The 16,930-nt window shown below is 41.6% G+C and overlaps 1 protein-coding gene across 1 annotated transcript in view; it reads right to left on the reverse strand.

Annotated features, from left to right (window-relative positions):
• Window positions 1-8,688: 8,688 nt before the first annotated feature.
• LOC143277188 (solute carrier family 25 member 32-like) overlaps window positions 8,689-16,930 on the reverse strand; it is a 41,535-nt gene continuing 33,293 nt past the window's right edge. The window contains exon 7 of the mRNA XM_076581966.1: window positions 8,689-10,790. Within this exon, the coding sequence (XP_076438081.1) occupies window positions 10,652-10,790 (139 nt within the window). The 3' untranslated portion in view covers window positions 8,689-10,651. The remainder of the gene's footprint in view (window positions 10,791-16,930) is intronic.

Here is a 16,930-nt window from a genome sequence, read left to right on the forward strand (position 1 = left end):
GTGAGCTAGTACCAATCGGAAGGCAGTGTGCAGGATTTGATAAAAGGGAGTGTGCAGGAACTATTTCAAGTGAGTGTGTGGAAACAATTAAAGGGAGTGTGCATGAACTAATTAAAGGGGGTGTGTAGGAACTAATTTAAGTGAGTGTGTGGGAACTTATTAAAGGGAGTATGCATGAACTAATTAAAGGGAGTGTGTAGGAACTAATTTAAGTGAGTGTGTGGGAACTAGGCCTAATTAAAGGGAGTGTGCATGAACTAAATAAAGGGCGTGTGCAGGAACTAATTTAAGTGAGTGTGTGGGAACTTATAAAAGGGAGTGTGCATGAACTAGGCCTAATCAAAGGGAGTGTGCATGAACTAGGCCTAATTAAAGGGAGTGTGTACGAACTAATTAAAGGGCGTGTGCAGGAAATAATTTAGGTGAGTGTGTGGGAACTAGGCCTAATTAAAGGGAGTGTGCATGACCTAGGCCTAATTAAAGGGAGTGTGTATGAACTAATTAAAAGGAGTGTGCATGAACTAATTAAAAGGAGTGTGCAGAAACTTATTAAAGGGAATAAATTACTTTGAAAGTGAATGTGCTGGAACGAGGCGACAAAGGGGCTAATTGATGGGAGCGTGCTGGAAATAATTAAAGGGAGCGTTCATGAACTAATTACAGGGAGTGTTAGGGAATGAACTAGATTATAAAGGGAGCGTTTAGGTGATTTTACTTTCTTTCACACACACACACACACACACACACACACACACACATCCTGTTAGCATAGCGTAACAAAAAACAAAACAAAACAAAACAACAAACACGGAATGGAAAAGTATCCTCTTTTCTTTTTCCAGCCATAATTGGAAATAATTACTTCAGATGTGGGCAGCGTTCTCGTTAGTTGTGGAACTCTTGCCAGAAGTATACACAGATTTCAGTAAACAACAACAACAACAGCAACATTAGTTCAAGGCCCACTTCACAGAAGAAAAAAAAACACAAGAAAAATGATTTGAACCAAACAGTCTGCAAACGGTTTGCCACTGGCCTTTCACTGAACACACAAAGGGCTGTTTCCGGTACATGTGCACTTTGAACAGCTTGAAAAATGTGCTGGAAACACGATCGGTATTTCAGCCAAAAATTTAGTCATTCAGTGGTTTGTAAAACACTGATATTTATATATTTTTAGATCAGTGTTTGTAAAGGATAGTTGTGGATTGAAATGGATTAAGCGGAAGTGTCATACGTCAGCAAATAAACGGAAATGAACATAACACTAGACTGACTATTCTACCGGTACCCGATTATATATTCAAATATAATGATTAAAAAAAATAATAATAAAATAAATAAAAAATCTTCACAGCACGAAAACAACGGGAGCAGAAACGGTGTCGGCAAACCAGCGCCCCAGCGGGGATCCACATTTCCGGTTTGGAGAACAGTGAGTACTTTCGTGATAATGTGGTGTCAAATAAAAAAAAACAACAACGTGTGTGTATGTGTGTGTGTAGGGAAAGGGCGGTAGTCATACTGAACACTGAATTCTGCCTCCCAGGCATTAACCTTTTCACTGTCAAGCTCGCATTTATGCAGCAGCTAGGTAGAGGACCCATGTCACTGAAGGGTGACCAGATCATGGGTCTGTTATCCATGAATCTACTGCTCTTGATGTTCGGTGGTAGGATAAGCCATATTTTCTACACATCGCAGGGGGAATTCACAGCTGTTCTTAAACACCATATTTTCTGTGTTTATAGCACAAGGGAATTTTGCACTCTAAATTGACTAGCAGTGAAAGAGTTAAGAAAATGTAATATGATGACAAACCTTATCATACATAACACAAATATATAATATAAAGGAACAAGTATACAAAAAAAATACAAGAAAAAAGGCCAGCAGGCAACTAAGTAAGAATGCCAGTGTCACCACTGCTGCAGCTACCACTCTTTGTAGTGGCACTGCTACAACTAGTACAAGATGCAGCTGCTGTTGCTACTACCACTGCCACAATCCTACTTTTCTGACTCTTCATGCTACTTCTGCTACTGATGGTTGTGCTACTACCTCTACAGCATGACCACTCCTTCAACTACTGCTACAACTATCTGTTCTTTCGTTTTCCAGTGAGGACGTTGTCAGAAGTTCTACGAGATCTTGTTCTGTGCTGCCAGGGAGACACGGCTGCCTTGTGATTGATTGTGTGGGGTGGTGGTGGTGGTGGTGATTGTGTGTGTGTGAGATTGTGTTTGTACATGGGGGTGGTGGGGGGAGTGACTGTGTGTGTAGGGTGGGGTGTGTGCGGGGATAGGGGTGGGGGGTGGTTGTGTGTGTGATGGGGGATGGGGGGGGGAGTGAATGTGTGTGTTGGGGGTGATGGGGGGTGATTGTGTTTGTATGTGGGGGGAAGTGATCATGTATGGAGAGGGGAGTGATTGTATGTGTGTATGAGTGTGTGTATGCGGGGAGGGGCAGGGGGGTGGGGGTGGGTGAATTGGGAGTGATTGTGTGTGGTGGGGAGAATGATTGTGTGAGTGTATGTGTGTAGATTGTGTTTATGTGCGGGGGATTGGGGGAGGAGTGATTGTGTGTGTGTGGGGGGGGGGGGGAGCTGGGGGGAGGGGAGAGGAATGATTGTTTGAGGGGGGGGGGGAGGCTGGGGGGAGGGGAGAGGAGTGATTGTGTGTGTGTGGGGGGGGGGACTGGGGGGGCAGAGGAGTGATTGTGTGTGTGTGTGGGGGGGGGCGCTGGGGGGAGGGGAGAGGAGTGATTGTGTGTGTAGGGGGGGGGGGGAGGGAGTATACAGGGAGGAGGGGTTACGGGGGAGGGGGGGATTAGGGGTGAGGAGGGGGAGAAAAAGGGGAAAGGAAATAATTGCTCTGACAGGACACATTCCTCCATGTGTGTGTGTGTGTGTGTGTGTGTGTGTGTGTGTGTGTGTGTGTGTCTGTGTGTGTGTGCCTGTGTGTGTGTGTGTGTGTCTGTGTGTGTGTGTGCCTGTGTGTGTGTGTGTGTGTGTGTGTGTGCCCTAAAATGCATATGTTCACAGCCACTGCATAGAAGACTGAAAATAAATAGCAAAGATTTTTTTTCTTTCATCAGTATATGCATATATCTATATATTATATTAAAAAATCATGAGCTCAGTTTTACACAAATCCAGAGACAATGTTTCAGATTAAAAAAAAAAAGATTTATGGGGGGAAAATTACCATGACTGATGATCAAATATATTATTTTTCATTATCATAAAATGTTGTTTTACTTTCACCTGTGGTACATTTGTGATGCATTTCCATGAAGTAAAGATTGAAAGAGCTTAAGTTGATTGTTTTCCCTTCTGTTTAATTCTACAATGGGGCATGGAAGTATGAGTGAGTGTGTGTGTGTGTGTGTGTGTGTGTGCAAGTCAGTGTGTGTGTGTGTGTGTGTGGTGTATGTGCGTGTGTTAAAGGGCAGGGGACATGCCTTGACCAATGTGAGATAGCTTTATCTTCTTCTTTTATTTGTTTTTGTTTGTTACTTGACAGTTGATGATGATGATGATGCAACCTGCTCCCTTTGATGCATGTGCGCTACTCAGCAACACACACACACACACACACACACACAAATGCACATTCACACACACATGGATGCTTGCAAACTCACACACACATTTACACATGTGGATGCTTCCAAATACACACAAACACACACAATGACACAAAACACAAACACACACAAATGCACATTCACACACACATGGATGCTTGCAAACTCACACACACACATTTAAACACGTAGATGCTTACAAATGCACACACACACACACACACACACACACACACATGAGCACAAACACAAGGATTTTCACACCTCAAAATATGTTCACTTCTTTATTTGCTGGGGTTGTTGGGTGTTTTTTGTGTGTGTACATCATGGAATTCAAATCATGTTTCAACCACACCCTATAACTCTGCTTGTACAAGAGCAGAGCTCACTCCACACACGTTACACACTAACACCTCCACACCATTCTCTCTAGATACTTCAGCACACTAAAAAAAGAAATTGAAAAACAAAATAATAAATAAGGGGGGGGGGGGGGGAGAAAAAAAAAGCAAAGTCCTACTGGTGTGGTAAAATAAATGAAAAAAAAAAAAGAAGCAAACTTGTGATTTGTAAAGTTTCTGTATGACAGTTACCACTGTATAAATCAATATACAATTCACTGCGGAGTGATGGCCTAGAGGTAACGCGTCTGCCTGGGAAGTGAGAGAATCTAAGTGCGCTGGTTCGAATCACTGCTCAGCAGCCAATATTTTCTCCCCCTCCACTAGACCTTGAGTGGTGGTCTGGACGCTAGTCATTCAGATGAGACGATAAACCGAGATCCCGTGTGCAGCTTGCACTTAGCACACATAAAAGAACCCACAGCAACAAAAGGGTTGTTTCTAGCAAAATTATGTAGAAAAATCCACTGATAGGAAAAACAAATAAAACTGCACACAGAAACAAATAAAACTGCACACAGGGGAAAAAAAAAAGAAAAAAAAGGTGGCGCTGTAGTGTAGCGACGCACTCTCCCTGAGGAGAGCAGCCTGAATTTCACACAGAGAAATCTGTTGTGATAAAAAGAAATACAAATAGAAATTATTCCTTATCTGATTTATTACTATCAGGGTGAGGAAGTACAGTGACTAGCCAACAAATGCAAAGAAAATGGGGAACTTTTTTTTTGCGGAGGGGGTGGGGATTGGGGAGGGGGTGCGGTCATGCCCAAAATTACACTGTGAAAAATACACTTAAACATACGAATGGAAAACCTCAAAGAGGAAAAGAAAAACGAAACCCCGGCTTCCCCATGTCCAAATCTCACAATTTCTGTTACTTTCCTCAAATTTAAACTCCATGAGTTTACAACCATACAACCAAAGTTTGGGCCAAAGGACTCATCCTCTCTCAGCAATCAAAGGCTGTTATCACACATTTGCAACAAAGTATACACTACTCGCTTGGTGTAATTTGCTAACTAAAAAATGATAAATTCTAAATTAACCTCAGATGATGAAAGCCGCCCCCTACCCCCCCAAAACAAACAAACAAAAACCCAGCTGGGCAGCCTAACAAATTTTGAGCATGATTAGTCGACTTGAATGTCGCGATTGACATACTGACCAACAGACAGACAAAACGAAATAAAAAACCTGATGCTAAACAAATGGGGTATGTAACAGAAAAAGTCAAGGCACTCACAGCTGTCATTGAATTCCTGGTCACTTGAGGATGCCCTAACATAGATTCTAGAACACACACTGTGGGTACTAACTGAGTGGTCAACATGTTGGACTTTCAATCTGAGCTTCCCGGTTTCAAGTCCTGGTCACTGCACCAGCTGGGCAGAGGGTGGAGATTTTTCCCATCTCCCAGGTCAACTGATGGGCAGACCTTCTGGTGCCTGAACCCCCTTCGTGTGTATACTGATGCAGAAGAATAAATACACACCTTAAAAATCCTGTAATCCATGTCAGTGTTTGGTTGGCTATGGAAACAAAAACATTCCCGACACACACTCCCCCTTCCTTTCTGAAAACAGAATATGGCTGCCAACATGGCGGGGGTAAATACAGTCATGGAAGTAAAAGCCCACTCGTGCATTTTATGAGTGAACATGCGAGTCGCAGCCCATGAACGAAGAAGTGAAGGAGAATACATGTACACATGGCCATCATTGAATTTTGGACACATTAGGCAACACAGAATTTTGTGTGTGTGTGTTTTTTGTGGGTTGTTTTTTTTTCTGTTTGTGAGCAGCAACGCCATGTTCACACATGAATGAGGGAGCTTTTCCAGATGTGACTGTTTTCCCTGCTGTCATGGCAGCCATGATGCAGCCATTTCCAGCGTGTCTTCATGCTGGGTGTGTTCTTGTTTCCATAACCCACCAAATGATGACACGGGTTACTGGATCTTTAACAATGTGCCTATTTCATCCTTTGTATAAATGCATACACACAAAGTGGAATTAATTAAGGCACTAGCAGGTGTGCAGGTCTGCTGACCTAGGTGATTGGGAAAGAAAAAAGCAATTCAACACTTAACCCACCAGATACTAACTCTAACTATGCGCCAGTAACTTTTTTTTTTTTTTTCTGATTCCAATTTACTTCAGATGACTTACAGCCATGGATTTTGTGTTGCACAGAATTTCTTGCGGTACAGACTGGTTGTCAACAGATTCTTACAGCTTGATCTGATCAGGCCTGATGTTTTTGTTAATCCAAGGGGTATGGTGTATCAACCAAATTTTGTCTGTTCAGACTTTTGAAGGGGAAAATGTGTGAGGAAGAAATATAGCATTGAGTAATTCAGTATGAATGCTCACTCTCTCTTCACACACACACACACAAACTCGCACACACAGACATTTTAACAAACACACACACTCACAATCTCAATCAGCTGCAGTAATTTCAATTTTCATGACTTACTTTCCATCAACGGTAAAAACATCCAGATTTCAGGCTAATTATATCTGTCAACAAGTTAACATTCTCCATCAGTCAAAAAACTGAATAATAAAAAAAAAGCATTATTGTCTCCTGATGATCGATTGATACATGTACCTTCCCTCTCACTTCCTTCCAAAAAATAAAAATGAATAAATAAAATCAAATAAAACAAAAAAACAAAAAATACACTCAAACACCAAGGATACTAACAGACAAACAACAAATCTGGAGTATAACAACAACAAACAAATCACAGCCAATTTGATCTTTTTTCTTTTCTTCTTATTTTCATATATACTACTTATATTCTGAAATCAAAGAAAATAACACCCGCTTGACAAATTGGTCAGCCCAGCTCTGCCTCATTTGCATACAACTCTGGAGTAGTGCCTCCACCACCTGGCCCTATTGCTTAGCTGCACAAGCAAGCAAAATCAGTCCACAAGTTGAAGAAGATTAGAAACATAACCAAACCAGAGAGTTGGTTCACCCCCTGCTGGAGATGAGGGAAGTGGATGAGGAAAGAGATGGAGAAACTTGAGGAGGAGATGAAGGGAAAGAGATGGGAGATGACTGAATTACACGGTCCACAAACACTTCACTTACTGACTTAGCGTTTCTTCCTGTCCACCAACAGGAACCACGCAACAGAAACGACATGAAACAAAAACAGCTGACCATTTCTGGGCTGAAATTACTCACAAAGGAACTCTGACCCAATTTACATTACATACAATTATTATTTCTGTGGTTAAGCCCGCCATTTTGGTTTGGCGTTGCCCATGCATGATGTCAAGTTTCAACAGCTGTCCCTCAGAATAGTTTCACAGAACCAAACACAAATGGTTAAACCGCTTTCTGGTTCCTTGAGACTGTAATCAGAAAGCTTGGTCAAAGCCCACACAACATCTACGTTCAATATGTTTTGAAATTCAACTTGTAGTAACCAAAAGCTTTAGCAATTCAACTTGAAGTCACCAAAGCTTTTAAAATTCAACTGTAGTCACCAAAAGTTTTGAAATTCTTCTTGTAGTCACCAAAAGCCTTTGAAATTCACTTGTAGTAACCAAAAAGTTCGGGAATTCAACTTGAAGTCACCAAAAGCTTTTAAAATTCTACTTGTAGATAACAAAAGCTTTTGAAATTCTACTTGTCACCTAAAGCTTTTGAAATTCACCTGTAGTCACCAAAATTTTTAATTTATTGTAGTCACCAAAGCCTTTGAAACTGTAATAACAAAATTATGAAATTCAATTTGTAGCTGCCTAACCTTTTGAAATCCTACTTGTAGAAACCACAAGCTTTTGAAATCTTGCTTGTAGTAAACAAAAACTTTTAAAATTCTACTCACAGCAAATCAATTCTCGTCAAAATTTATCACTCTGAATCAGAAGCTACTGAGTCCTGATCCATCTCTTTTTTGAATCAAAATATGAATCATGTTTGTCACAACCTCCTGCTGAATCCTTTTCCTGCCCTGTGGCACACAAGACCACCACCACTGTCCAGAGGTCTCCACTGCTGCCTGTCTTGTGCTGTGTCGGCTTCCCCCCAAGGTATAGCCATTCTCCTGTCTTGTGCTGTGTCGGCTTCCCCCCCAGGTATAGCCATTCTCCTGTCTAGTGCTGTGTCAGCTAGCTTCCCCCCCAGGTATAGCCATTCTCCTGTCTTGTGCTGTGTCAGCTAGCTTCCCCCCCAGGTATAGCCATTCTCCTGTCTAGTGCTGTGTCAGCTAGCTTCCCCCCTAGGTATAGCCATTCTCCTGTCTTGTGCTGTGTCAGCTAGCTCCCCCCCCAGGTATAGCCATTCTCCTGTCTAGTGCTGTGTCAGCTAGCTTCCCCCCTAGGTATAGCCATTCTCCTGTCTTGTGCTGTGTCAGCTAGCTTCCCCCCTAGGTATAGCCATTCTCCTGTCTAGTGCTGTGTCAGCTAGCTTCCCCCCCAGGTATAGCCATTCTCCTGTCTTGTGCTGTGTCAGCTAGCTCCCCCCCCCAACACCCCTCCAGGTATAGCCATTCTCCTGTCTTGTGCTGTGTCAGCTAGCTTCCCCCCCCCCCACACACCCCCCCCCAGGTATAGCCATTCTCCTGTCTTGTGCTGTGTCAGCCCCCCCCCCCCCCCCCAGGTATACCCATTCTCCTGTCTTGTGCTGTGTCAGCTAGCTCCCCCCCCCCCCCCCTGCACTCAGGTTGTAGCACAGACTGACATTTGTTTACAGGTGGGCCACCAGCAAAGTGAGAAAGCTGAATTATTGGTTTCTCCATTGCAATGGGAAATCATTCACAGCTTAGTCTTTTGTTAAGGACTATGACTCAAACTAGGAGGCAAGGCTCTCAGTGCTGCAGCCTTAGGGGCTGGTTGGCCTTTGGGAACCAACGCCGACGCGTCCTAAAACCCTCTTGGCTGAGAGAGTGGGGATGTAACTTGGGCAAATTCTAGCCCAAATAGTCGGGACAGCAGTTGCCTCCTCTGCTTTCTGATGGTCATAGTCAGACACGACTGACTAGCATATATATGTCAGTCTTCCACACCGACAGTAGATAATCATTACAACTCAGCCAGCCTTGAAGACAGATCACTGGGGTAGAGATCCCCCATGCAGCAAGTTTCATCACTCTCAGGAATCAGAGCAACAACTGTCCTTGTGCCCTTGAACTTGGTCAACATAACTGACATTCTGTAAAAACTGATGCACTCCCACTGGGCCCAGCCACAGGGATATCGGTCCAGCAGTTTGACAAATTCATTCTACATACACAATTATATAAACTGAAGAAAAAGTAAAAATTAAAAGGCTTTTTTGCTATGTTGATCATTTTTTTTTAAATCAAAAATTAAAACACACACACACACAAACAAAAAAACACCAACTACCAACCCCCTAACAAAAACAACAACAAAATAACAACAAAACCCCCCAAAAAAGCAACAAAATAACAAAACACACACAACTGAAGCTATTTCTTGTCATCAGGATTTTCAAAAGAGCACCCTATTCTTGTCTCTCTCTGGGATATAATAAACTAACTGCTTTTTTAAACATCCATGAAGAGTACATCATAATGCCCTGGTTGATAAATTGTAACTGCAACATCGTCCATGAAAAGATCATTCAATCATTGTAATATTCGACGACGATGTTCTGCTTGATAATGGAAAGTCACTGGAAACGAATGTGCACACACACATACGACAGCCTTCTAAACAGGTTCCATGGTCTGGAATTCTCCCATTAGCTGTAATGCCTAATTTCCATATACACAGCACCAAAATGGCATCGAGACCACACTGACACACACACTGATTTATGAATCCATTTTAACAAAACAGCATCAAATCAGCACAGTGGTATTTCACCTGACGGCATTTTGATATGGTGTTGAACCACACAAAGCTTACTGTAAAGCAAATGCAATTGCCGATTCTCTTGTTGTTGACACATATGGGGGGAAAAAATCAGTATTGGGTGCAAGCGATGCTATAAAGAGTGCCACAGACACTTGTCAAAGACCTCATACTATACAGGGTTGCTCCTGACCAATTCAGTTAACGATTCTGAAACACTTTTGTCTGGCATGCCAGCATCTTCTAAAAAGAGCATTGTGGGAGATGAGTGAATGTGCATGACCTTGGGTCAAGGCTTCTCCATTTCATGGATGAACCACAGACAGAATGGCATGAATCCTTCCAAGGACCAAAGCCACATTTCATGCCAGTGCTGGAACTGGTATTGGTGTTGTGCCAGTGCTGTTTCACGTTGATGGATTCAGTGAAGTCAGTTTACTGTTTGTGCGATTCATGTTGTGTTGGTGCTACTTTGATGCCGTGTATATGGAACTCCATCTTAATTCTTACTCCACCATAGGCAACTTTAGTCAACCAGACAGTTCACCGCCATTGGCAACTGAAGTCAACACTGAGAGGTCATGTTTGTTAACTTAAAAGGACCGTTTTTCACACTGTAACAAAGCTTGACAGCTGCAACCAACTTTCGTGCGCAAAAGGAAACTGACTAACCTTCCCCCCTTGACTGAGTCAGTGAACAAGTCCACTTGGCTGTTTTGAAACGAACTGAATCATGTGACTGAGAGCGTCCAGTCTGAAAAATCTGGCGCTGGGGAGTTGTTTTTCCACACAGAAACTTGGCAGCAAAAGAGTTAAGCCCTACGAGTGGTTGTTCCGCTGGTGGTTGAGGTAAAAGGTGATGAAGTTCTCGTAGACCACGAAGGTAATGGCACAGGCTGGTGTGACACGAAGAATGCAGGGTCCTAGTCCTTTGTAGAAGGCCAACCACCCTTCATACCTGCACATACATACATACATACATACATCATCATCATCGCCTTTGTCATCATGTCCCTGAACTCAGGAGTTGTTGGGGGCGGGGGGAGTGGGGTGGGGGAGGCATGAGGGCTGAAGAGAAAGATAACCTCCTTCACACTGCTCTGTAGGCGGCTGTCAAGAGAAGATCCAGGAAAGGTATGCACACTATGCACACTGGGTGGAGGAAATCCTGTTACCCCTATGCTGCGCTGAACGCTTATTTAGTCTTTTATCATTGTTGCTGATATGGAGGAGAAACTGCTAGTGATAATAATAATAATAATGGTTGGTGATTACTTTGGGACTGAAGATAAATATGTGATGTGTGTTCACATTTGTCTTTCGTCCCTCACATATAATAATACTAAAGATAAGATAAACCTTGGTTTCCTAAATCCAAAACACAGGGGGTTTGGTAATGCCCACAGAATTCCGTTCCACTGTGTCAAGAAATGCAAAGTTAGACCTGCACCAATGTGGTCAGAAATACAAGTCAGACATTAGAAATGAGTTAAGGAATAATAATAATAATAATAACAGTAATAGTACATTTACACAGTGCTTTGGAACCTCTTCAAGAGCTTTACAATAACACATCAGACACAGCCAATACATGCATGAATGCACACACACACACACACACAAGACTGCACACACACACACACACACATTGAAGAAAATAATGCTGATCGATAGAATACAGATAAGGAACGGAGTGCCTTAACTGTGTAGAGACTGCTTGTGTGTTCAGAAATGCAAGTTAGACATGTATCAACATGTTCAAAAATACAAGCTGATCATGTACTAAAGTGCACAGAAATACACATTAGTCAAGTATTAATGTGTTCAGAAATGCATGTCGGATATGTACTGTGTTCAGAAATACATACAAGTTGTAGCAATATCTTCCGAAATCATAAGACAGACATTTACTTAATTGTTCCAAGATAGAAGTTAGACAATTAGACATGCACTAATGTGTCCATAAATGCAAGTTAGACAAGCATCAATGTGTTCATTAATGCACGTTAGACACATTACACTTATGTGTTCATAAATGCAAGTAAGACAAGCCTTGCGTGCATATATTTGTGCACCTATCAGAGTGGACTTCAACAGAATTCTGCCAGAGGACTACACCTATGTTGCCACAGGTTCTTTTCCAGTGTGCCAAGTGTGTGCTGCACATGTACGCAGGACCTCAATTAATCATCTCATCTGAATATCGAGACGCTCAGTTTGATTTTCAAGTCAAGCTTGGAAGAAAGGGTGAGACTGGGAATGGAAGAGTGAAACATAAATCTGCCAAAACTGTTCCAGCTGCCCAGGAAATGGTTCTCTCATTTTTCTAAGACTTTTCCAAATTTCTGTGACTCTCAACAAACCATGACAAGCCCAACAAACGGCAAATAATGCTGTTGACTGTGGCCATGAAATGCATACTTCAGCATTCACAGATTCCAGCTCTCATGTTCACTTGCGTGTGCTAGTGGGTTATTTCCCCCCCCCCCCTCCCTGCACGGCATTTTCCCCCCTGCCATGTATGCAGCTATAGTCTGTTTTTGAGGGGGTGTACATGTTGGATATGTTCTTTGTTTTCATAACCAACCAAATGTTCTAATGGATTACAGGATTTCTAACAACTGTATCTGATATTTTGCATGTGTGTTACATGTGTAGGGGGTTCAGGCACCAGCAGGTCTACACATCTACTGACCCAGGAGACTGGGAAAATCTCCACCCGTGGTCCAGATGCTGTGACAAGGATTCAAACCCAAGACGCTCAGGTTGAAAATCAAACGCTTTATCCACTTGGCTATTAAACAGGAAAGGACTGAAGGAGAAACAACAACAAATACTGGACGCAAGCAAAGAAAATCCCAGTGTGTCAAGAGCAGAGTAGTGTGCACAGACAATAGAACGCTACAGGGTTGCTCCCCCTGGTTCTTGACAACAAGGACAATGACACACAGACCTGCCAACCCCTGACGAGTAAACTGCTAGACTCGACAGCAGCACTGTCACTGACCATAGTAGCTTTGTCACTGACCAGAGCAGCACTTCATTAACCAGAGATGCATGTCACTGATCGGAATAGCATTGTCAGTGACGACAGTAGCACTGTCACTGGCAAGGGTAGCAATGTCATGGATGAGAGTAACACTGTTGCTTTGTCACTGACAAGAGTAGCAAAACTGTGTCTGAGAGTAGCAGCAACGACAATCTTTGCTCATGCAAAAAGAAACCCCAAAAACCAAAAACAAAAATTAGGATTTAAGATTATGTTATTTATCATTTCTATTGATTATGACTTGAAATCAAAGTACATCCAGTTTAGGTTATAAGGTAACCTTCTACAGCCATCGGGGCAGTGAATTCATTCAGTGTGTGTGTGTGTGTGTGTGTGTGTGTGTGTGTGTGCGCGCGCTTTCATGTGAGTACATGTGAAAGTGCATGCATAATAGGTTGTACTCTGTTTTAGGTTTTAAAACAATCCATTTAGCTTAAAAATACACGACAGTGGGTGTTATGAATGTGCAATATGCAGGATAAATGTGCAATATGTCTAATGTCAACATTCATATCTTTAAACACATTCATATTTATAATTGTGATGTTATAATTATTAATTGGAATGTTTTTAAAGCGAATATGTGAAATCCTTTTTTATTTGAGAAATTCTATGATTATTACTCCTGTTTAATCTAGTAATGTTTAATGTTGTTTTCTTGTGTGTGTGTGTGTGTGTGTGTGTGTGTGTGTGTGTGGTGTGTTGTGTGTGTGTGTGTGTGCGTGTGTGTGTTGGCTGATTGTGTGGCTTGTGTTTCACCGCACCTGATGCAATTCCTGTGTGTCAGATAATCATGTTATCTTTATCTTATCCAGTGTGTCCACTGGGCCCTCTCCTGCCAGTTCAAACTTTCACACCTGTGTAGAGTGAGGATAAACAGAGTAAAGTCTTTCCTACGAACACAGCACCATGCCGTAACGAGGTCTCAAACCCTCATCAGAGGTGAACAGTGGACCAGAAGTCGAACATCCAACCCATTCTGCCACGACATCTCTAAGTACGCTATGGAAAATCGCCGTGTCAACTGCATGCAGCGGTGCACATTTTTCTCTCAGAAATCGACAACAGGATATTGTTTGTTTCACGTTTTGCATCGTTCCCGGCACTGTGTCAGTTGCTCATGGTCACTTTCATAATACTCTACTTCCCTCAAAAGAACCTCAACATGCTTTGGAGTTACCTACCTTTCCTATCATTTTCTTCTTCTTCTTCTTCTGTGTTTGTGGGCTGCAACTCCCATGTCCACTCTTATTTACAAAATAAGCAGGCTTTTATATCTATGACTGTTTTTGTGCCTCAACATTTAGGCAGCCATACTCTGTTATGGGGAGGGTTTCTCACCATTCCTCAGTGCTTTTTTTTTCTTCTTTTTTTTGGGGGGGGGGGGGGGGGGGGGTTCCATAAATTTATAGATGCTTTTTGTCTGAGCAGGTAGTTCACTGCACCCTCTCTCTCTCTCTCAATCTCTGTATCAGCTGACATGTTTGTATCCATGAATATGCATACACATGTATTGTTCAGTGTACATTTTAAAGTTTTTCTGGGCATGTTTCCTTTTTATACCTTCACATATTTCAAGAGATCAGTGTTTTATTCAAGCTGTAAAACGTGGTGCAATAGAATTGTACACAAAAATGTGTGAGGGAGGAGGGGGTGGGGGGGGGGGGGGGGGTTTGAGGGGCACGGGCAGGTATTGCAAGTACATGTGTGAGTATGCATGTGCACTAGCAAGTGTGCTGTACACTTGTGCACTGGGAGGTGAGAGAAGGGGGGGGGGGGGGGAATATACATGTATGTCTCTGTGCTTGTACTTTTGTGTTTTTACATGCTTGCAAGGAAATTGTCCTTACTTTATGAGAACGTTAAAAAAAAGTCTGAAGTTTGGAACATCTGTACAAAAAAATACACTGACCAAAACATTATTTTTTGTGTGTGTTTCATCTTGGCTTTTTGTTTTTGTTATATTCACTCCTTGAAAATGTATTGCTCTCCTTCCACCATATTTATGACCTTCCCTGACTGAAACCAGGTACCTATTCACACCTGTGTGCAGTGAGGAAAATCTGAGTGAAGTCCCTTTCTCAAGGACATAGCGCCAAGTCAAAACACGGCCTTGAACTCTGATCACTGACAAACACTGGATCTTAAATCCAATGACTAACCCATTTCAGCCACACTACCCATGTCTCTGTGTTTTATTCTCTTACATTTAGAAGAAGAAAAAAATCTTTTTTTGAATTCACATCAATGTATTGACTGGAACATAGTAAAATATGTCCGATACAAGATAAACTGACTTCATCTTTAATTAATAACAAAGGTATGAGTGAAATTCAAAAGACAGAGAGAAAGACAGAAAGGAAAAAGAACAGCCCCAAAATGAAAAGACAAGAAGAAACGCATCACATAATTTCATCAAGAATTGTTCAGGAACTACACAAACTACCCCAAATACACATGAGACAAACAAAAAGAAATAATAAACAAACAACAGGGAAGAAAATAAAGCAACAAGCAAAACATCTCCACATTTCCAAACAGAGACACATTTTATTGGCTACAAATTCAGCCTGTCAACACATCATCAGCATTATCATCATCATCATCATCAGCATCGTCATGCACCAAAATGTCAATTCACAGCTTCATCAATCCACTACATTTCTCTACTGTACATAATATATTGCTGATTTCTATACACCAATATCCATATGGTACACACAGCATGATTCATACACAAATCGGCATGTTTTTGCCAGAAGTTCAAACACAGCTTGAGCAGGATCAGGTCATAATATCACTTTTTTTTTTTACTTACCCCAAGAACAGGTTCTTAAAATGAATGGATTTCTTACTGAAGACATTATGTTACATCAATTTTGTCTTCATGTAACTGCAATGTATCCCAAAACACGTCCACGCAACACGTGCTTAAATGCACATAACAGCGCTGTATCCACAAAACATGTCCAAATAACACATGTGAACTGCCTGCACATAAGCGCGCTGTATCCACAAAACATGTCTAAATAATACACGTATATCTGTCTGCATGTAAATGTACTATATCAATAAAACATGTCCAAATAACACATGTATAACTGTCTGCACGTAACAGCGCTGTATCCATAAAAACATGTCCAAATAACACACCTGAACTGCCCGCACATAACCTCGCTGTATCTACAAAACATGTCCAAACAACACATGTCGTTCAGAACCCTTTACCTTGAGCTAAAACACAACCTTAAGTAAAAAAAGTAGAAAAAAAGACCAACAACAACCAGCTGTCATATCCCTTTAACATCAAAAACAAGCTCAATCCACTGCCAATCACTTCTTCCACAACACTCACCAACCAAAAACATAATTTCCATGTTCACGTCCAAAACCACCTTTTTTTTTTTTCTTAAACAAGTACAGTAAACTACTTTGTAAACAGCCAGTATCCAGTAAACATCCATTCCCCAGTGTGAATCAAAACTATGCTCAGTTTCAAATGCCTCGCAAAATACCCAGCCCGCACTTAGAAAGAAAATGATGGTGAACGAATGATAACCAAGTTTTAGGGGGAGCAGGTTACTTTACACAGCAGTGCGGATTTAGTTCTGGAGATGATCAACAGAACCTTTGCATGAAGTGTCGATGTGAAGTTGGGAGAAAAAACAAAACAAGAAAGGCAAGGCCTTCAAGACTCACTTGTGATACACTTTAAAAAAAAATCCATGTTTTTATGTATTGAGTATAATGCATTTACTGTTATATTTATATTTTTTGTATTCTCTAAACTTGGTGCTTTGATCTGATATTCGACCCAACAAAGGATCTGTCATTATTATCATTTTTTGTTCAAACAGGAACTTCTTTTGCTAAGCATGGAAGTTTTATTTATTGCAAACGCTTTGGTGTAGATAGCAGAACAAGGGAATTACTCTGCTGGGAAACTTAGCTTGCTTTAAACTGATCTTTCTCATCTTAAACATTACATTTTGAAATTATACTCAATACATAAAAAGCTTGGATTTTTTTAAAAAAGTGCATCACAAGTG

Source organism: Babylonia areolata, chromosome 33 (genome assembly GCF_041734735.1).
Source record: "Babylonia areolata isolate BAREFJ2019XMU chromosome 33, ASM4173473v1, whole genome shotgun sequence".
Classification (NCBI taxonomy): Eukaryota; Metazoa; Mollusca; class Gastropoda; order Neogastropoda; family Buccinidae; genus Babylonia; species Babylonia areolata.